General features: G+C 41.7%; 4 protein-coding genes across 4 annotated transcripts in view; 2 read left to right on the forward strand and 2 right to left on the reverse strand.

The window, feature by feature from the left end:
* Positions 1-6,022, forward strand: part of LOC131258580 (potassium voltage-gated channel subfamily KQT member 4-like) — a 32,276-nt gene extending 26,254 nt beyond the window's left edge. Inside the window, exons 6-8 of the mRNA XM_058259929.1 lie at positions 1,344-1,728; positions 5,100-5,241; positions 5,380-6,022. Of these exons, the coding sequence (XP_058115912.1) occupies positions 1,344-1,728; positions 5,100-5,241; positions 5,380-6,022 (1,170 nt within the window). The remainder of the gene's footprint in view (positions 1-1,343; positions 1,729-5,099; positions 5,242-5,379) is intronic.
* A 7,315-nt stretch (positions 6,023-13,337) lies between these two features.
* LOC131272077 (m7GpppN-mRNA hydrolase) lies at positions 13,338-15,022 on the reverse strand. Its single transcript, XM_058273694.1, has 2 exons — positions 14,686-15,022; positions 13,338-14,623 (listed from the first exon to the last, which is right to left on the reverse strand). The coding sequence occupies exons 1-2, from the start codon at positions 14,950-14,952 to the stop codon at positions 13,460-13,462; spliced, it is 1,431 nt and encodes a 476-aa protein (XP_058129677.1). The 5' UTR covers positions 14,953-15,022; the 3' UTR covers positions 13,338-13,459.
* Positions 15,023-15,305: 283 nt separating this feature from the next.
* Positions 15,306-16,807, forward strand: LOC131272377 (WD repeat-containing protein 18). The gene has a single exon (XM_058274094.1). The coding sequence runs from the start codon at positions 15,370-15,372 to the stop codon at positions 16,663-16,665; it is 1,296 nt and encodes a 431-aa protein (XP_058130077.1). The 5' UTR covers positions 15,306-15,369; the 3' UTR covers positions 16,666-16,807.
* Positions 16,808-18,953: 2,146 nt separating this feature from the next.
* LOC131271899 (ribosome biogenesis protein NOP53) lies at positions 18,954-20,335 on the reverse strand. The gene has a single exon (XM_058273468.1). The coding sequence runs from the start codon at positions 20,297-20,299 to the stop codon at positions 19,016-19,018; it is 1,284 nt and encodes a 427-aa protein (XP_058129451.1). The 5' UTR covers positions 20,300-20,335; the 3' UTR covers positions 18,954-19,015.
* Between the last annotated feature and the right edge of the window lie 365 nt (positions 20,336-20,700).

A 20,700-nucleotide genomic window follows, 5' to 3' on the forward strand; every position in this document is an offset into this window, starting at 1 on the left:
ATATGCCCGATCTTCTACCGTGTGCCACATTCGGTTTGTGTTCTTTCTTTTCGAGAGTGGTAAAAGCATCACCATTAAATATTAATGCCCGTGGAAGTGTGCTGCTGGCAGGATGGTTTTGTTTTCATCTACCATTGTGTATAGCATCGGTGTTGTCCTTTCGAACGATGGACAGTTTTTTTAATTCGTTCCTTTTTCCCTGTACAATGTGTACACAAACTTCATTTGACTCAAAACTGGCGTTACTTTTTCTCTCAGAACTTTTTTCCACTTCATTTCAATATTTCCCCTTCCTCAAAGATGGAATGCTCCATTTATTTCCCTTGACGAGAGAAAAAAAAGCGAAATGTAGAACTTTTCCACGCATAAATCAACATCGCATGACAAACGAAGCAAGCTTCCATATTGGTGTCGATCGACATGATAAAACTCATTTGGTGAAATGAAACAATTTATATCAATAACTTTGTTTCTGGGTTTGACAAGCGTTTCCTGGAGATGGTTAATTAGTAGAAAAACATATTAAATGCGAGTTAAAAAGTAGAAACATATTTTCAATGTGGGAAAACGTTTAACTTTTTAAATTATAAACAAATAATGCAAAACAGTTCCGATATTATAATTATTTTTACTCAATTAGTTAAAAACGTTTGGACTAAACTGTCGTGATCTTTTCTTGTCAAATTCTTTTTCTTTATTATGTTAAGTTTTTTCTTCTTGTTGCTCTTGCAGCTAAAATTTAAGGTTCGTTGAATAATTGTTGAAATCTGACTCAAAAAGATTTAATCAATTCAGAATCATCTGGCAGAACGGGTGTGGGTATAGTTTGCCGACCCCTGGCCATCGAATTGTCGAACTTACGTCACCACAAAAGTGCCATAAATCAAGATGATCAATTGAACGACTGTTCAAAGGTCTGTTGTCTGCACTTTGTTTCTTTATCTTTGCTCTCATCGCCGAATTATATTAGTTTACAGCAGCTTTATTTTGTACTGTAATCTTTCCAGAACTAAACTATCTGCTAAATTTACATTTAAAGCGAAGGAGAGAAAAAGAAATCCTTTAAACTGTGAATCGCTCATTACCACCCGAGAAAGATAAACGCTTATTGCACCACTTCCCACTTCTGCTTCTTATCCTCTGATGCTCACTGTGTAAAATGCCTCACCCCCCTCCAAGTCCTCCGGTTGTCCTGCTCTGCTATTCCCTCCTTCCCTCTGCACTGCAATCGCTTGCAAAACGCCAACACTGAACAGTGTCTGTTTGTGTGTGTTGTCCGCTCCTCGGTGTGTATCAATGTGTTCGTTGTTCGTTGTGCCTTTATTCGATACATTCGGGCTCAGACCCTAATGGTACAGGTGGCGCGGCGCGGTGCATCGGTGCTGAAGCGGCGGAAGTCCCGGAACCGCATGGAGGCGCCCCAGATGAAGCCCCCGCTCAGTGCCGGCCCGGTGCCGGGCGTCGGTCCTTCCTCAGCGACGGCGACAACGATGGCGACGGCCACCACCGGCTCGAACGCTTCCGGGGCGGGCTGTGCTGCGTCCAGTGGGACTCAACCGGGAGGCTCGACAAGTGCCGGGGAAGGTGGAGCAGTCCTCGGGACATCACCCAACACGCCGGGAGGGGCGACCATGGGCGGCGGCAGTGGTGGAGGACCTTCGGGAGAGCTCGCGAAAAGTGAGTCCGACGGAGACGTGGTATTCTACATGGAGGAACCGCGATCTGCAGGTACGTGTGATGCCTAAGGCAATAAAAAAATATTAGGAAACATGAAGAATAAATTTACGTACAATTTAATATTACCAATCAACTGTAAAATGGGAATGCTTTAAATTTTCGAGCAACGAATAAAAGTTCTATCTATTGAAGTAACAAATTCCTAAACTAAATGAAAGCAAGAAGGACAGAAGGTAGTTAAGTTGGTTTGAGTTTTTTAACGATTTTTAATGCGTTAATGACGTCTGATGCCTTGAGGATATAAAAAGAAAGAAGCAAAAATCAATAATAAATTTACGTACAATTTCATATTACCCACCAACTGTCAAAAATTGAATGCTTTAAATTTTCGAGCAAAGAAGAAAATTGTTATCCATCGAAGTGACAAACGCCAAAATTAAATGAAAGCAAGAAGGACAAATAACATGCTGGCATCATTACATAACTAATCCATTGATTATAATCTTTCATATGGCGATTAGGTATACATGTTTTACAAGTCAATCAAAAACATTCTTTCTTTGCTAGCACTTTCAACAAACCTACATGATTTTTAAATCTTTGGTAGCTTCAAAGTTTAAATCTTTGTAAAGTGATCTCATTCGATTTTTGAACGAATTTGGTTTGAGTTTTATTAACGTTTTTTAATGCTTGTCAACTCTGCTGGATCGATATTTTGTATTAGTTATTATCTACAAATGGGATGGAAAGTTTCGATTTCGCATCACTACTTTTAATTTGCTGTTGATAAACCACGTCAGTAATATTTTTAATATGGAACCATTGATTAATTTTGACTCTTCGACCGAGACTTTCTTGATTGAAATATTTCCGTTCTCTTCTTCGATTGAAGTATGTGCTGCACGTTTTTCAACAGCAGAAGAATTTTTGTAGAAATATCTCAAATATGAAAACCCCTTTTAACGGCGTCCTTGTGCCGTGTGGGTCGCTTGTATCGTTGCCCGAGCACATTGGGGAAAATATTTCTACCCAACCAAACAACCCCAACAATACTGAATTGAACGACAAGACGAAAACTAGGGACAAAAATGACCCAAAAACCCATTCGGTTTTTTTTTTGACGATTGGGGAGGAGTTTGATGACAAAATAACCCCATTTCTGTTTTCCCTTTTTCCATCGATCACTCCCAACTACCCCTCCCTTCGTACGGGGTACACTATTGAATGAGTGGTTTTTTGTTTTCCTCGCTTCGTTTCGCTCCGGCAGCAATCATCGATAAATTGGTCGACTAAAGGGAAGGATTATGTCGTTTCTCGTACTCAGCGTGGCACATGTAATAAAGGTGTTAACAGCGTACGATGAATAATGAACCCGCTGGTCAGCTGGCCCGTCCGTTTCCCAGAAAATTCTCGTGCACTTAATTAATTGGTCAATTTCGTTTCGCCGAGCTTCCGCTGCCAAACGACGCTGCGAACGACGCACGAACTGAAGGCGAACGAATGACTCCGTTTCGATTCCGGACCCCGGAGTGGGTCACGGAAATTGTATTCAATTTCCCCTGGCCTCCCTCGTTCCGGTCAACCCATCCGGCCCGCGATCCCGCCCGTTCATCCGTGCTTCGGAATGCGAGGAAAATGTAGTGGAAAATTTGATTTCTTTGTTTGCGGAGTCCGCCATCGGGAAACCCATTTCGAGTAAGGGAAACCCATCGGAAGGAATGCGCTACTTGGGGACCGGTCTTCGGTGCAGACAGACCTACGTATGTCAGGACACGTGCTTTCGATACCGGACCGGAATGCTTCGGTATGTCATTCCTGCTCGGGCGAGAAGTGTGTGACTGGAATGAAAGGCACCTCGCACTGATGCTGGGAAAATGCTTTAGATGCTTTCCCGTGAAACATGTGATACTATTTTTCTTACAAGCAAGGTACACAAATGCATACTTTTCGTATCGCGTACTATCGAACACGTGGAAAAATTCTACTTTTATGAACCACCAGGCGTCTCCATTAATGAACAACCAGGCGTCTCCATTTCAATAAAAATGTATCAAAATTTATGTTCTCACTAAAGACCTGTAAAAACTAAAAGCCTCTTGGGGTCATTGAACTACGTTTTATCTAACCCAGTTGGAGAGAGTATTAGATCTAACAAACCAACCAGCCTGACGTCGACGGAAAACATATTTTCACTCTAATTACCCGCACGCACGGAAACTCCACTAAGCTTCCGTTTATTTGCAAACAGCCGTACACACATACGCACACCGCTCGTTCGTGATCGAGGCGGCCGGGCCCTAATGTCACGCCAACAATCGTGCCGCGGCGGCCGAATGGGGAAAAAATCATCATTTGAAAACACCATCCAAAAACACAAAAAAAAAACCCCACGCAGAAAAAGTATGGAACGGGCTTAAAAGGGCCTTGTAAAACATGTGCTCGTACGAGGAACATTTTATTTGAACGGACCACATTCTTTCGTGTTGACACGCAACATTGACCGCTTGTAGGAAACAGTGAAATGAAACCGGGAATAAAGGAACACTAGAGGGGTTGTGGGAGGTACTGTCTTTGTTTATCTATTTTTCCTCAATCCGATCGGCCTCGCATGTATATGCTGGAGTTTCCGTTTTTTCTACGGTTGTTTCAATGTTTCTTTTACAACAATAAACCCGTTTGCTAATGAACATATGCTGTTCTTGCTGAACTCGTTTCTAGTAACCTATTTCTAACAAAGGAACAGCTCCACAACGGCATAAATGTTGGGTCAGAAATGTGTCTCATTTTCCAGGAAAATGTGTGTACGGATAATTTTATCCCTGACATTTTTAAGAAAGACCAGGCGCCTCCATATTTTTAAAAATCCATAATACGTTAGAAAAGCCAGATTGATTTTAGTATTCATGAGCATTGAAAAGAGAGATTCATTCATCTATGAATAACATGTTCATAAAGCCCAAAGATTCCGAAATAATGGTAGGAAAAACCTCTTTTTTCGTCAATTTATTCATGAATGTTTTGAGATTCAAATCTTTTGAAGATTCATTAATCATTTCGAATGAATCACGGGTGAAAAACGTATATGAATGAATATCACCAAAACATTCCTTGGGTATAATTGTAAAAAATATTAACACTTCTTGATTCAACTCCTTCTGACAATTCACCCAGAAACCTGTTACTTAAAAATAAGTAAAAATTATTGAAAACATACGTGTGTCTTAAAAAAATATCAATGCATTGATTAAAACAAATTTTAAACATTGCACACAAATGTGATATTCATCAAAATGTTTAAGAAAGCTTTAAAAATGTTTAAAAAAGTAATAAAACCATGGTAGGAAACTAGGTGAATAGGTGAAGAAAATTTAAAAGAAAGTAGATGGATGAATAATTTCGTATCTGACTTCATTTCTCCCAAGGCACACCATTGCGAACGCGACGTAACGATCCAAACCGGGGAGTGTTCGTTAGCCAGAACAGTTCCGTGACGGAAGCGCCGAGCGATGAGGTGGAAGCGGAACCGGAACCAGATGACGAGCCGGAACCGGCGCGTGTAACACAGTAAGTGGCCGGATGGGAAAAAAAGAAGGCAAAACGGGAAAACTTGTTCGCTAATGAGAATGAAATGATCCGCACAGTGCTGATGCGTTCACTCATTTAACGTTTTCTCTTCGTTCCTCTTTCCTCTTTCCCACCCAGATTGACGGAAGCGCACCGGAACGCAATCCGGGCGATCCGGAAGATCAAGTACTTCGTGGCCCGCCGAAAGTTCCAGCAGGCGCGCAAACCGTACGACGTGCGGGACGTGATCGAGCAGTACTCGCAGGGCCACCTCAACATGATGGTGCGCATCAAGGAGCTGCAGCGCCGGCTGGACCAAACGCTCGGCAAGCCGGGCAGCTACCTGGCCGGCATCGACCGGGTCGGCAACATCAAGCCGATGACGGTCGGGGCCCGGCTGTACCGGGTCGAGCAGCAACTATCTGTGATGGACAAGAAACTGGATCAATTAACGCACGCCATCAACTCGATGACGCTGCAGCAGAAGATGATATTACCGCCGATGCAGTCCTACCAGCCGCACCCGCTGCATTCCCACCCGATGCAGCAGCAGCAGCAACAGCAGCAGCAGCAGCAAATGCACCAATCGTTGCAGCAGTCGATGCAGCAGCACGCACTTCACTCACCCGCCACGCTCGGGGCGATCGTGCAGCACCAGCAGCAGATGCAGATCGTGCCAGCCCCTCAGCCCCAGCAAATCTCGCCCCTCCAGCTGCCGGCCGCACCCTCGCAGGCCTCCTCGCCGTCGCTGGCGATGAAGTGTCTCGAGGACGATGTATAATATTTAATCTAAGCTCTTCCTCCTGCACGACGCACCACTTAGGGCACCAGGGGCTGCGCGGGGAGTGTGAGGGGCCGGGGACATTTATGTGTTCAACGAAGCAAACCAAACACACATACACACACTTTAAAGACACGTAAGCTTGTACATAAAACCCTTCAAAACGACCAGATAAACGCAAAGTGATTAAGAATTTTGAAAGTTTAAAAAACGTTCTATGTGTGTGTGTGTGCGTCGAATTCGAACAATTTACCGCGATAAGAGTGACGAGATACGTGGAAACAACACTACAAACGGGCTACATTAGCTTCTACTAAACGGTGGCACGGGGAAGCAGAGACGTGTAAAAAGAGAAGAAAAGAAAAACACAAGCACTATCAAAGGCATGTAACTTAGACTTTAAGATGAGACGAAAATGACAAACGAATTGCACAACTACGTTGACGCGTTACGAGGGCAATCTGCCGGAAAACTAAAATCAAGTGAAAAACATAAGTTGAATGACAAACCAAAAAAACAAATATGGTCATCATGAAGCTAAATGAGCTAATCAGACGCCCTCTCTAGATATTTGGAGCAAGAAACATGGAGTTCCCGAGCCATAGGTGCAGCACATACTATGCTTTTTTTTACTTTGACCAAATCGGTTTAATTTCTCCTTCAAGTAGTAAAAAATCAAGTAGTAAAAGGATCACATGTATCATGAAGGCGTACGGGGAAGATAACGGTCGGTTTAAATTTACAGATGATGGGCTTCCGTCAACAACGCCTACTGATGTGGCTTGGGAATGCCAAAAAAGTCAACTACCACAGCGATGGAGTAATATAAACGGAAGAAAGAAAGTGTGACTGCTGTTGTAGATACAAGTTTTGCCCTTTTCTTTTCCGTACCTGAGATCGAATCTGGAACTGGACTTTTGCTTTGCTTTTCGAACCACTTTCGAACGGGGGCAAAACAAGCCGTACCGTAAGGGGCGGGGGAAAAACCCCCATACACGTACACAAAGCTAGCAATCTTTTCTCTCCGCGCGGATAAAATGCCTATGCAACCGAATTAATTTTAAGAGGACTTGAGACTGTGATAGTGAGCCGTGCGACGAAACGTTCAACGCAGTGGCGGCCAGTGTTGAACCGAACCGATTCATCGAAACTGTATCAGTGGCCTGTAATGCGATGTATGCTAACGATTGTTGTTGTATTGATTTACTTTTAATTTTCATCTGGTTTGTTTTCTCATTCATCGAAAGAGTTCGTTATTTTTATTCTACCGTTTGATGAAGACACGTTGCCTATTTCAATTTTTTTGTTTACTTTTAAACGCTACTACTAATTTAAGTTTTTTTATTTGAACCTACTTATTATCTGTACTATTTTTTGTAGATTTTTGTTAGTCTTTGTTAAGTTTTACTTTAAGCATTCAAGGTACACAACACTCACTCATCATCCGATAAGTTCACCGAACGATGTAAATCCATTGTGCTCTGTGTGCTAAATTATAGTAAATCGTCGAAGAATGTTAACGTGCCCCAAACAAGGTGCATGGTACGATAAATAGCATTTCCAGCCATGGGATGCAACTCCCAAAATGGTGCGTTCGGACGGAGCAAAGTTAAAGGTGAAAATGAAATGAAACAAAACAAAGAAAACACACAGACACACACACAAGATGAATATTGCAAGCAATAACTAACGCAACTCAAATGCCTCGAAACTATTCTGTGCATTGTGGTGTATAAGGGTGGGACGAAGCTGCATCACGTAAACTCACGCATGCTTTCTGTTGCACATGCAGCTAAACCAACAGAGCGTGCACTCGTTACATAGTTTGAAATTTTAGTTAAATATATAAAAAAAATCCTCGAAAGTTTTATTTCGTTTCTCTTATTTGCTTTAGTTTTACATCACATTGTTGTGCAGTGTATAATTTTCATGTTTCTTCCAGGAGTGAACGACGAGTTCAAACAAAGAGAATAGCAAAAAACAATCCTCGTGCTTGGCTTGCGCTCTGAAACGCCATTAACTTGCCCTCACTCAACCCATAATGGCCCAGGGATGACCATTAGAATGTGGAATCTGTTTTTGTACGTGTTACAGAAATATGCAAAAAAGTTTTCATATTCTTGCGGCCATTCCCGGGCAATGCGCTTCAGTGGTTATTTCAGTTAAACAAACAAAATTGTCGTTGATTTTCTGTTGGTCCTTTTGAATGTTAGCAGTTTTAAAAGTTTGTCCGTTTGGTGCCTTTAACACGCCCTTGTGCACACGTTTTAACTAACACGACACGACTCTTACAATACTTCTCTACGTTCAGTACGTGTTTACGGTGGTTCAGTGAAATCATAAAACAAAACCAAAGCAAAACTACTTACATCCGAAAACTTGTAAAAAAAAACTATGTATAAATGAAGTGAAATGATTACTGAACCACTCGTTCTTTTTTGTGCTTTATATTAACTGTACACTTTCGAACTGCGCACAAATTTGCTTTCGGAATGGTTCATACAGCGATTTTTTTAGTTGGAAGTTGCAGCAACGAATTAAAAGTCTCGAAGCAGAGATTCGTATGGGCTAAATGTAGGCATCCATTATGTTTCGTTGCCGATTTTGTAGTATTTAAAAACAAAAAACGATTGAGCTGCAAACACAAACACACTCAAACTCGTACAAAAATACTGTTCGAAAAGGCCGAAATTATCACCCGAAAAGCTGACGGAACTACTTTAAAAAAGGTGCACCCAGCTTTGTGCGATTTAAAGGGCACTAAAATTTGTGCTTCGTGTAGACTAGTGTAAAAGATTTAAAGATTATAAAAGCAGTCAACTGACACATTTTTTCTTTTTCTTTTAAATGTTAACTTGTTTCAGTTTGTTTGTGGGGGGAATTAATGAAACTGTACTTAAACTCGTCACCATAAGTTAGCTAAACTTTCTAAACGCCCCATAGTAAAATGGCTTAGAAAACATCAATAAGAATTTTATAAGCTAAATATAATGAAACGAATATAAACCGAATGAACCATAATGATTGGGCTCTCGACACAAAATAAACAAATAAAACGTTTACGTGATACAAGTAAAGTGTTTGAAATGGAAGCTCCATACCTAACGATAAATAATTCGAAGGCAGATTTATGCATCTTATGTAGATCAAAATACAAAAAAACACACACACACACAAACATACACATATATGAGATGGGAAAAATAGGAGTAAAACGCATACTTACTGTGATTACGCGATGAGAGGAAAAAATAAATAAGAGAACGAATCTAATAAAGCCAGATAAAGTCAGTTGACAACAATATAATGTAAAACCCTAAACGCAACATTTGTACAGCCATGAAAGCGTTTTCGAATGCTCTCTATTTCTGCAACACAATTTCTGTCTCTCTCTCGAACGAAATTTAACAAAAGAGTAGAATAGTTCTGTAATCAAATACGAACATAGTTGCAAATAGTTTCTTTATTTAATTTTTCGGTATAAAAGTGGCGTGAAAAGCGTCATCAGACATGTACAAAAAAGAAATCATAAAAGATGTAAATATGACGGAGCGTTTCCGATGGATCTGCGGCGATATAAAAGTTCGGACTGCAGCTATTTGTATAAGGCTATCCTCTCCTCCCAAATATAACGACCAACATTTGATCGAAGCAAAGTTCCATTTGGAGCAACAAGCACGTTAAAAAATTCTATACGAAATTAATCGACACGGAAAGCCCTTTGTGATTGACATCGATTGAGAAAAACGAAATGTGACGAAAAGTTTATCCCGATGTCTGCGAAGCAATTAGCTACTAGGTAGACATATTTTAGACACCATCTCATGCACGATTGATGATAATGACGCTGAAGGGTCCAAACCTGTTTGCCTCTACCAGAACTCAATAAATAAACACAAGTCTAAGCCAATAAAGAAGAGAACGACGATCCACTGATGCACGGTGCGAAGAAAGTCCAAGATTCAAGTTGCAATCCGAGGCAGAAAGTGAAGCGGCTTTTATCAACATAAAAAACTTCAAGATAGGAAAATAAAATAATATACGTTAATAGAAGCAAACGATGAGAAGAACGAAGGTAAAAAAAACAACACTTGACAAGAAAATAAGAAAACAAACATAAAACCAAGATTGCGTTACATACCAACAATCATGAATATCTAAAGCGTTTTAACGAAGCAAAAGCTAAACTTGACCCATTTGGAGATGTAGGAGAAAGGTATAAAATAAAAAGTAGTAAACAGCCATTGATTTTCTGATCTTTGCAATCGATGTGCCGGATAATCAAATCTGCATCATCAATAAATAAAAGTGTGTAACAGTTGGGATGCTGAATTGCATTAAATCATAACGAGAATGTATTTTTGTAAACGATCACATTCGTTTGAATTGGGCTGATCATTCACTCCATTTCATTTCAAAACAGTCAGCTTACTACAGTCAATATATAGCATCCCATTTATACATTTCAAAACCACTTTTAAACATCTAACAAATAATACAAGAACTCTAAAGAATACAAAATTTGTTTAAAAACACTGAATGCCCATAATAGTCCCGTGTACTACCAAAACTCAATACACTTTAGAACGCCCGAACCAAATCTGTAACCAAGATGGCTTTAAACCCCGGACCACCTTCTATTAGCATTGGTACCTAACAATAAACGCTCCACTCCCGTTTCGAGGAAAGAGCCGAATCACTCCCGAAAGGAGTCTCATAAGCAGTTTCGTACTTTAAATATCCATTTTCGAACAAATCCGGCTACAATGAAAAATATAACTACAACCAGTACATTAAATATATAGCAACATAGAATCTACATATCCTTGCGCAGTGCGGGTAGAATCAACCGTTTTGAAGACAGATGAAGAGGCGATTTTTTACCTTTCAATGAAGAGATAAAAAAAAGATATCGAAACATATTGTTGCCACTTAAAAGCAAACTAACTTGTCATTTGCTGGACACTTTAGTCGTAAGACGATTGAAAATAGAAAAACGCTAAAGGAATCGACAGTATCAAGCTTCCAGTAAACATGGGTCGTTTAAGGCCCTGAGCTGACCAGAATCCGTTCATCAAAGAACCAAACAAACTTACCGACAAACATACAAACAACAACTGATGGTTTCTCTACTTCTATCGAGCTGCTGGATTTTTCCCCTTGCAAACATGATCTTTCCCACTATTGCTATGAGTGAGTCCAATAGGCGAACTTAAAGTTCAGAACATGCACACGGATGGAAATGAAAATCCCTCACCTAGGGTGATATATTTTCAAAACAAAAGAACATACTAAGCAATGGCTTAAACTAACCGAAACATGGAGATTTATTCATTCATAAAAGTCTAGCGATGAGTTAAAGATTGGAGTTTTAAATCAACGGATGGATAATTTATTTAAAAAAAATGTTGATAACTATTGGACAATTTAACGATCCCGTTATAAGCAAGAGCAAGAATTTAAACAACCAACCGTATCGGACGGAAAATGTACCGAAGCAGAATCATATTACTCCTTTTCCCTAGCAATCAAACACTTGTTAATTATTGGTAGCGAAAGGGAAATATCTAAGCGAGGCGATTAGTAAATTGCATAGAAACCGAACGAATTCCCAAAACAAACATGTCCAACTAAAAATCGTGCCATGATTGCAGCATGATCATTTATGAACAGGAACTAATTATGTAACAAAAAAAGCGACACACAAACACGCACCTACACGCTCTCAAGGCATGGCGCACAGCCGGACACACTATACTCTTCACTAAACAAATCGAACACTTATACCGTAGGGGCCTCTATCTAACGAACATTGAGCAAGCGAGAAAAATCTACAACTGAAAGCTTTAGAAATGCGTTACTCTAGTGATATGATGATATTTAGGTAGCTGCATTTAGATGGACAGCTCTATATTCCTCTTTTTAGTACCATACTCATCTCTTCGCCTTATTAAGAGTTTCTCTAGGTTTTACTAACTGTGTGTTTTTTCACAATTTGTTGAGTTATTATATCGGAAAACAAACACAATTTATCTTTTTTGATTATAAAGAAATTAAAACAGTGAAAACAATTGTTATTTTCATCTAGATGCAGCATAGAATTTGCTCTATTGTACATAAACAAAATATTCTTATTTTTCAACCTTCTATTTTTTGCGTTTGCAAACACTCTACTTTCAGGCCTGGTTTGAAAAGTTCGTAATTCGTAAGATTAAACTAGAAGTTATAAAACACTGTTTTTATCTCTCCGGTTCCTACTAGAGTAAAAGTAGAAAATCAGCAGACAAGTACTAAGGCATCTTATAAAAAGAAAGGAAAAACTTGCAAAAAAGAAATTTAAGAAAACATAAGAGTGGAACCAAACCAGCTATAAAACTATTGAGAATATAAAGCAGAGAAAAGAAACAGTAGCTAAAACCATCTCAAGTTAAAATTCGTAGTAGCGTAGCGAAAGAACGGAATGGAGTAGGATGCGAAACAAAAACGGTCAACAGTTCACCGAACCGACCAAAACGGCAAGTGAAACAGTTCTCTCAAGCGTACAATCATCACTCGTTTTAGCTATAACTACAGCTTTACTGATAGAAAAATTAGACGCGTAAGGCATATAATACTGAACTACGCCCTGAATAATAGGCATAAGGTAAAAGGTAAATTACGAAACATACCCCTTACACAAACAAACAAACAATACACAAATAAAAGACACCGGAACGGGAAGGGCTCCGAGGGGACCGTTGGGGGCGTATTTCTTACAAGAGAAAAATGATAACATATACAATACCAATCCGTAATGACACACTAGTTTTACATTGCGATACAAAAATTAAGTCAAATCTTATAGTCAAAATGCACTCGTTTTTTTCTATCTCGTAGTTTGTAGTACTGCATACCAGTTGTGTACATATATACAGTATAAATAATAGGGCGCCAGGGAGTGGATGGTGGCGGTGACGGCGAGAGCAGACGAAATTTTAAAAATAAACTACAGTTTCTGAAACGACAAGAACTTACACGGGTTTCTATGCTAGAATGGCGCATTAGCAGTCCACCGCAGGGCACCGTCTGCAAATGCAAAGAAGTGAACGCAAAACGGAAAAAAAAATCTTAAAACAAGTTGTATGTAAAATGGGCTACGAGTTTTTAACTATATCTTCTTAAAACGGAACAAATAAAATCTTTGAAAAAGAAAAAAAAAACCTACACCGATTTTTTATTTGTCCGACTTGTGTTTTATAATGGCTTCCTTGGATTGTTCTATTTAGTGTATGTTTCTTTACGATAAACAAGTAGAAACCGAGTTCGAAAGTATTACCGTTTTATTGTAAAATTAATTTCTTTTGGTTGTATAAACGAATGTTGCCGTCACAGTTATCGAAAAGGGACGGGTAATAAATTCGACATGTTTGTGACCTGACGTATAATTCGAGAAACGCGTTAGAATACAAATTTGTTGTAATCCAACTGGAACCTAACCCATCCGGAAATCTCGTTGAACTCGGCGTAGGGATCGTTGGCGAACAGCTTTCGCTTTATCTGTTGTTTTCCGGGTCGCTCCACCTGACCAACTTGCGGCACCACGCCCCCGGAACCTGCAATCCCTCCTCCCGCGGACGATGGTTCCTGCTTGCTTTTGCTCTGTTTTTTCTTCGACGTTCCCATTCCCTCGGTTGGGGCGGGCGAAAGATCCTGTGCGGGTCCAACCGACATAAAACCCACCTTCTGTGCCAGCATGGTGTCCTCGCGCTTCAGTATCTGGTACTGTGGCGGTTGGTTGGCGTTGGAAGAGTTTTTGTAGAACTGCTGCTGGTTCACCTGCGGTGTGCCGCTATTGTTCTTCGGCCGTGGCATACCGGGCTGTTCGAGCTCTCCCATCGATTTGTGCCGCTGCCGCTGCCGTTGTGATTTATCCTGCTGTAGTGCCTGCTGGTCGTAGGTATTTTTGTTTGTACTTCCACCTCCGCTCATGTTGGTGCCATAGAAAAGCTTCTGCTTTCCGGCCGATTCTCGACCGAACACGGGCGAGTTGCCCATCTGCATGTTGTTCAACCCCTTCCCGCCACCCTTGTTACCCGGTTTACCTTTCTGATACGACTCCAGCCACTTCTTCAATCGCTTTACGAACGGAAGGATCATGAAAAACGAGTTACCCGTCAGCTGATGGTTGTCTTTTACGATGTTCTCGTGCTTGGTCACTGGCAGCAGGTCGACCGGAAACCATTCGCAGCATTTGATTTCGTTGCGCGTCTTCGGCACAAAGACGGTCGTTAGCGGAACGCCCGACACCAGGTACAGCCGGGTGTACTGATAGTTGATGACCAGCTCGATGTACTCGGTCTGTACGATGAGATTACTGATGTCGTAGCCCGTCTCCTCGTACACCTCGCGGATCGCACACTTGATCGGTTCTTCGTTTTCGTTAATCTTGCCCTTCGGGAAGCCCCAGGAAGATTTGGCCCAGTACGACTGCACCAGCAGCACGTGCTTGAGGTCTTCCGATAGCAATATGGCGCCGCAGGTCGGGACGGTTACTTTATACTGCTTCCAGTTATCCAGCACATCGTCAACGGTTGGGCAGTACGGTTGCAAACACGGGACGTGCTACAATTCGAAACAAAAACCCAACTAGAAACAATCCAATCCGTGAAACAATGCCAACATACCTTGAACATTTGCTGCGCGAACTGTTTGATGCCACACTTTTGCTTCATTTCCGAGCAGTAAAAGTCCAGGTAGAACCAGTGGGCCAGCTCCACTTGGAAGCAGATGCGGATTAGGTTTTGTCGCTCCTCGACGGGCACGTTGATGATGAACCGACTAGCCAGATCGTCCAGTATGTCGCTCGAGATCGTGAACGAAGCATTCTTTTTCAGCTTCTGCCCGGTTGCTGGGCCCTGCTGCATTGCGCTTACTGGACTATTTGTCGCCATATGGATGAGATACACGCTATTTTTATTATCACAAAATTCACAGTAAGGAATTTTACTCCGCAGTCGTTCTGTTGTTATTTGGAATTTTGTGCCTTTTTCTTTGTTTGACAGTTTTGACGGCGTCCGTACGTCATATTTAGTAGGCCGGCTATGGTGTTATATTCAGAAAATATCGTTCAAATATCAGAATAGGAACTTGCAATAATTTTTGAATAGTTTAATACAATCTTCAAAAGTTATTTTAAACCAATTGAAGGCTTTTTATAACGAAATTATTATTTTACTTTTGGTTTTGTTCCGTGACAGTTCTCAACGTCAAACTGACGGCTGTCACTCAAATGTAAACGAAGCGGCACGAGACTGGCGTGCCAAGAACAACGTGGTTTCAGTAAAAGTTCTACAAAGTAAGCAGTAACAATGACCGATTGTGTGGAAATTGCAATCACAAGCGATGGGTCGGAACAACTTTGGAGCTGTTGTGCGTGGAACGTGCGGACCGGGACGCAGCTGATGCCGTACCGACACGGAGGAGCTCCAGCAGTAAAGACGCTGCAGGTCGTCAGCAACCGATACATAGTTGCTGGACATCAGGCCAAACCGTTGCTGCACATATGGCCCATCAATAAGCAGGACCCGTCCAACGTGAAGTACCTGCTGGCCGGCTCTCCGCAAGCGGTTGCTGTGTCACCGGATGGAAACTATTGTATTGTTGCGCACGAAGATTCGTTTAATGTTTACATGCTTGTCAACGGAATAAACGTGGCCGCCGTATCACACCATTTCGGAAAAATTACGGCCCTAAAGTTCACCGACGATGGATCACACTTCGTGTCCGCCGCCCAAGACTGTCGTGTCGTCGTGTGGAGTCTGGCCAAGACGGTGCTTCAGAAAGACAACAAATTGTTGTACGAATTCGCCGACTTCACCCTACCCGTGTCTGATATTTACGTCGGAAAGGGTGGAATGAAAGCATTGCTGGCCGTTGCGTCCCTGGATCGGTCGTGCAAAATATACGACCTAGCATCCGGAAAGATGGTATTGAACTTAGTGTTTCCAGTTGCCCTTTCCGTCGTAACCATGAATGGACTCGAAACGGAGCTGTACGTTGGCAACAAGCAAGGGTCAATCTTTATATGCAACCTACAGTCCACGCCACGCTCGAAGGAAATTCACTTACCCCAGAGTTTGCTGGTGCCAAACACGCTCAAGGGACACCAGAAGGCCGTCACTTGTCTCTCGATGTCGATGGACAACGAAACCCTGCTTTCTGGTGGCGAGGACGCAGTGGTCATAGTTTGGCACGTCAAAACTCGGACACAGTTAAAAGTAATACCACACAAGGGCCCCATAACGAATGCATTTTTCCTCATCACGCCGAAGCTCATGTTTGACCAATCGGTAACAGTCAACGTACCCTTTCCGGCGTTCCATAAAAAGCCCATCACGCGCGGCTCTAGAGAAGCTGTAAGCATGGAGTTAACGACCACCAAGCATTCATTGCGTGAACGGACGGATACAGCACCGGTAGTAATAAATAGACTCAGCGGTCAAGCGACGAAGGACAATGAGATCAGCGAGGTTCAGCGGTTGGAAAAGGTTGTGCATAAATTGAAAACCATCAATCGCGATTTGTACGAACAAAGCATACGTTTTATGATGTCGGATGTGAATGGACATAGTAAAGGAGCTACCAAACAGGTAGCAGAAGGTTAATCACGCAGGTGGCCCCGTAAGCGGCGTTAAAATGAAAACACCTGAATTTATTTAGAGCTACAATTCACTTTTTCATGCATACTCAATGAGTATAGGATTTTCAAAACCGAAATAAATACGTTCCCGCCATCGAACTATAAACCATCAATTGTTTTCGTTTATCTTATTTTCTTCTTCTAATGTAAACCCATCCTGTAATTAAGTTGTCTACTCGAAGTAGAGCTATCTACTGAGCCCGAAGTTTCTACTTTTGCACCGTGCGCTTTGAACGCGACATCGAATACCCGATCGATGGTCAGGTGGAACGATCATGCGTCTCAACTATGTGAACGAGGCATTAGCGTGCGAAATATTATTCCAAGCTCTTGAATTTTAGACAAAATACCCTTTTCCAGAAACCCGGTTTGTTATAAACATGTGATTAGCATGTTTTATGAAACCTTCAAATTCTTCAAGCACTTACCTTTGCGTTGCTTCTCGTTGAGTGTAGAATTTCGTATATCGTTTCAAGTCAAGCGGCAACAGAACATTCCATCCTTTTTGCTTAACAAACATCGCTTGACGGTGCAGCGCTTCGTTTTCATTTACTCTTTGAGGATTCGAAATCTCTAATTGGGATTCGATTCACTTTGCACATTCAATTCTCATGTGGCGATTAGTAGTAACTCGTTTACCCACTCTTGGGATGCGAATCCCTACGATTGTGCAAGTCTTTCACTCATTCATTCGCTCTTTTGGGATTCGAATCGCTCAGAATGGTACACTGTTGGCAGGGGAAAGCCCCAAGGAGAATAAACACGACATTCCGAATTACAATTCCAAAGATTTCATGTCAAAACACACCGTTAATCCATGTGGCATGATGGAGGCGCCTGGTAAGTGGTAAACTTTGCCTGCTATATAAGGTACGATAATAGGTAATATATAGTAAAAAAAAAAGCTGGATTGGAAGAAGATATGCATTACATCTCAATTTTTTACAATTTCGATCAATGGCAATAGGTTAAGCATAAACCAGCATTATAATATTCAATTCGAAATCTGTGCCTGAACTTAGATTCCGATCAATATTTTAGGAGTTGCAAGCAGCCTGATGAAACAGATGTAATTTGTCATCCAATATAAGACTTTTATATGCTATTTCAGAGAACCTAGTAGGTACAAAGGTTAGATGCATCTTGGAGTTTGAGAAAATATCATCCATCTAGTGTAAGTTCAAACCTGACTCTTAGATTTTTCCATCGGCTTAGTTCCAGCATTCATTGCCCGGGTTTAGACGGTCTTGCACTGCACGGTCTTGAGCGTCTACCACGATGAACGCCAGCCATCTCTTGTACCATTGATAGAAAACAAGTTAGTCACTGTCGATATGCAATGGCTGTGAAGGTTTCTAAAACGCATTTCTATTATACACCCGTTTCCACTTAGGGTGGAAGCACGCCCGCCTTCTGTGCAATGGCGCGCTATAACGGTGGAAACGCGAGTATCTACGGTGGTACGCGGCGCATGATGACTGAATCTCGCTTGCCTACTGTTGAAACGCGGACGCGGTCTGTTGGAGTGACGTAAATTTTGACGGCCGCACAAGATCTGTGAAGTGAGAGGTCTGCTCATACCATGGTATAGCAAAACCTGTCAAACTACCGCATAATCAACAAACTGACCTGCTTTAAATGATGATACTGTACGGATGCAAAGCAGTATTTGTTACAATATTTAAAAATATCTAATTTTCCACCCGCTAACTTTATTGAGAGCAATTACCACAGTACAGTATCATCATTTAAAGCAGGTCAGTTTGTTGATTATGCGGTAGTTTGACAGGTTTTGCTATACCATGGTATGAGCAGACCTCTCACTTCACAGATCTTGTGCGGCCGTCAAAATTTACGTCACTCCAACAGACCGCGTCCGCGTTTCAACAGTAGGCAAGCGAGATTCAGTCATCATGCGCCGCGTACCACCGTAGATACTCGCGTTTCCACCGTTATAGCGCGCCATTGCACAGAAGGCGGGCGCGCTTCCACCCTAAGTGGAAACGGGTGTAAGTATTAGAAATGAATAACTCGAACTACATTTATCTAGTTCGTTGCAGTAGAAAGCTCGGGAATTAAGAATGTTTGACTTTCAAATAAAAAGCGTAATAAATGTTTCAATAAAAATCGCAGTAGAAACGACTAGCATTCATCTGAATATTTTTTGCAGCTTCCAGCGAACCTCTGTTAAAAGGCTAGAAAAACATTTTCTCATTATCAATAAAAACAGGATTGACCCCTTACAGATTGTGGATAATTCATGGTACATTGCCAACATTTATTCAAATATATGTAGCCCTCAGTTCTAAACATACTCAATCATCATCAGTTATCTTGTGAGAACGACGCACAGAACGTACCTTCTTTTTTTGTCGGGGTTTCTTGCGCGCTAGTTCGGCTCGCGAATATCTGTGAATGCTAACCTTGCGCACCTTAGGAAGGCCGGTGGCGATCAAATTGTTCAGCGGTGTAATCGTACGCAAGTTGCCGGCCAGGCGTTCTGGCTCGATAAAATCTATCGGTAGGTCAATCGTTACTGGCGGTGCGTTTGCTCTCTTCAATGCCTTTTTCTCTAACTTCTGTTCCACTTCGTTGATTTCTTCGCCGATTTCCTCGATCCTATTGATTTCCTTCAGCTTGGCCAGTTCCTGCTTCAGCTTCTTGGCATTAAATTTTCGATGGTACTGTTCCTGCTTTTTCGCATTTGAAATCCGCTTCCTCGGTTTAGCCAGCACAACCTTTGCCCCCTCTTTGCTAGTGTCTTCATCTTCATCCTCTTCTTCACTGTGTTGCGATTTGTTCAAACCTTCAGACATTTCCTCCTGGTACGTACGCTGCTTCTGTTCCGAAGTAACCATCTTGAACATGTTTGTCACAACCCGATCGAAATGGGCCTTTCGTTTCAGTAACGCTTTCTCCTGCTCGACGACTTCGTTCTTCAATTGAATGTAATCGTCGATCGCCGGATTATAGCTGGTGCCTTCCCTCGGAAGATGTTTCTTCTCTGCTGCAGCCTTATACGCTATGTCCATTTTCGCGGGCTGCTTGATTATCAGCGTTTTACCAGTATTTTTCAGCGTATGCAAAAGTTGTTCCTGATCGACCCACTCGCTACGAAGCTCCTCCGGGAGTTTTTCTTCCTCCCAAAGATCCTTTTGTGGTACGGCAAACTTGCTCAAAGTCTTTGCCTTTCGGGATCCTGCTTGACGTGGTACAGAGTTAGCAACTACCGGAGCTTTCGCTGCCTTGATGTTCCGCTTAACGGACGGAGCTTTCGGTACCTTGACGTTCCGCTTAATGGTCGGATCTGACACCTGCGAAGTGTTCTTCAGTGACTGCAACGATCGGGGCATTGCATTGAACTTCTTCTTCCGTAGCTCCTTCTGTGTCAGCTTCGGTCGACTCGGTTTCGCCTCCTCGATGAACAGTTCGGTGTTTGGTTTCTCCTCCACATTACCGATTCGTTCATCTTGCCGTTTTTCCTCGAGGAAATTGTCGATTTCTGTGGTATCGATGTGCTTGCGCCAGGACGACTTCAGCTTGCGGGATACATGTTTTTTGGCCACTTTATTTACCGGGTTCACTCCGAGTTTTATCATTTTGGCTTTAACACGTGTATTTACCGTCTCCTAGCCGCTCAACTGACAGCTCGTAAACAAAACAGTTGGTTTTCGCAGGTGGTGGGTAAAACCACGCTGACAGTTCGGTATGAATGTCAAAAAGTTAAGGAATTTATTTTGCAAAGAATTGGAAAATTTAGTGCCGAAAGATATGTTAATAAATAACACCGTCTTCTGAGAATTTCGACCATTGTTTTTTATGCTATATATTATGCCATTTATTACAAAAACGATAATGAAATCTGGTAAACAAAAGGTATTGTCAAATGATACTAAAGCATTTACCTTTACTGTTGAAAGATTTTGTAATTGTACAGAACTGTTTCCAAGTTAGCAGACAACGGTAAATTGTACATTCAATTTGATAAATGTAATGCGAT

The sequence above is a fragment of the Anopheles coustani genome, chromosome 3 (genome assembly GCF_943734705.1).
Source record: "Anopheles coustani chromosome 3, idAnoCousDA_361_x.2, whole genome shotgun sequence".
Taxonomy (NCBI): Eukaryota; Metazoa; Arthropoda; class Insecta; order Diptera; family Culicidae; genus Anopheles; species Anopheles coustani.

Bases quoted from the DNA above. Each gene is read 5' to 3' on its own strand.
- LOC131272077 (XM_058273694.1), bottom strand. From the start codon at position 14,952: ATGGCGACAAATAGTCCAGTAAGCGCAATGCAGCAGGGCCCAGCAACC. The intron at 14,624-14,685 runs GTATGTTGGCAT...TTCGAATTGTAG, and splicing joins TCGCGCAGCAAATGTTCAAG to CACGTCCCGTGTTTGCAACC.
- LOC131272377 (XM_058274094.1), top strand. From the start codon at position 15,370: ATGACCGATTGTGTGGAAATTGCAATCACAAGCGATGGGTCGGAACAA.
- LOC131271899 (XM_058273468.1), bottom strand. From the start codon at position 20,299: ATGATAAAACTCGGAGTGAACCCGGTAAATAAAGTGGCCAAAAAACAT.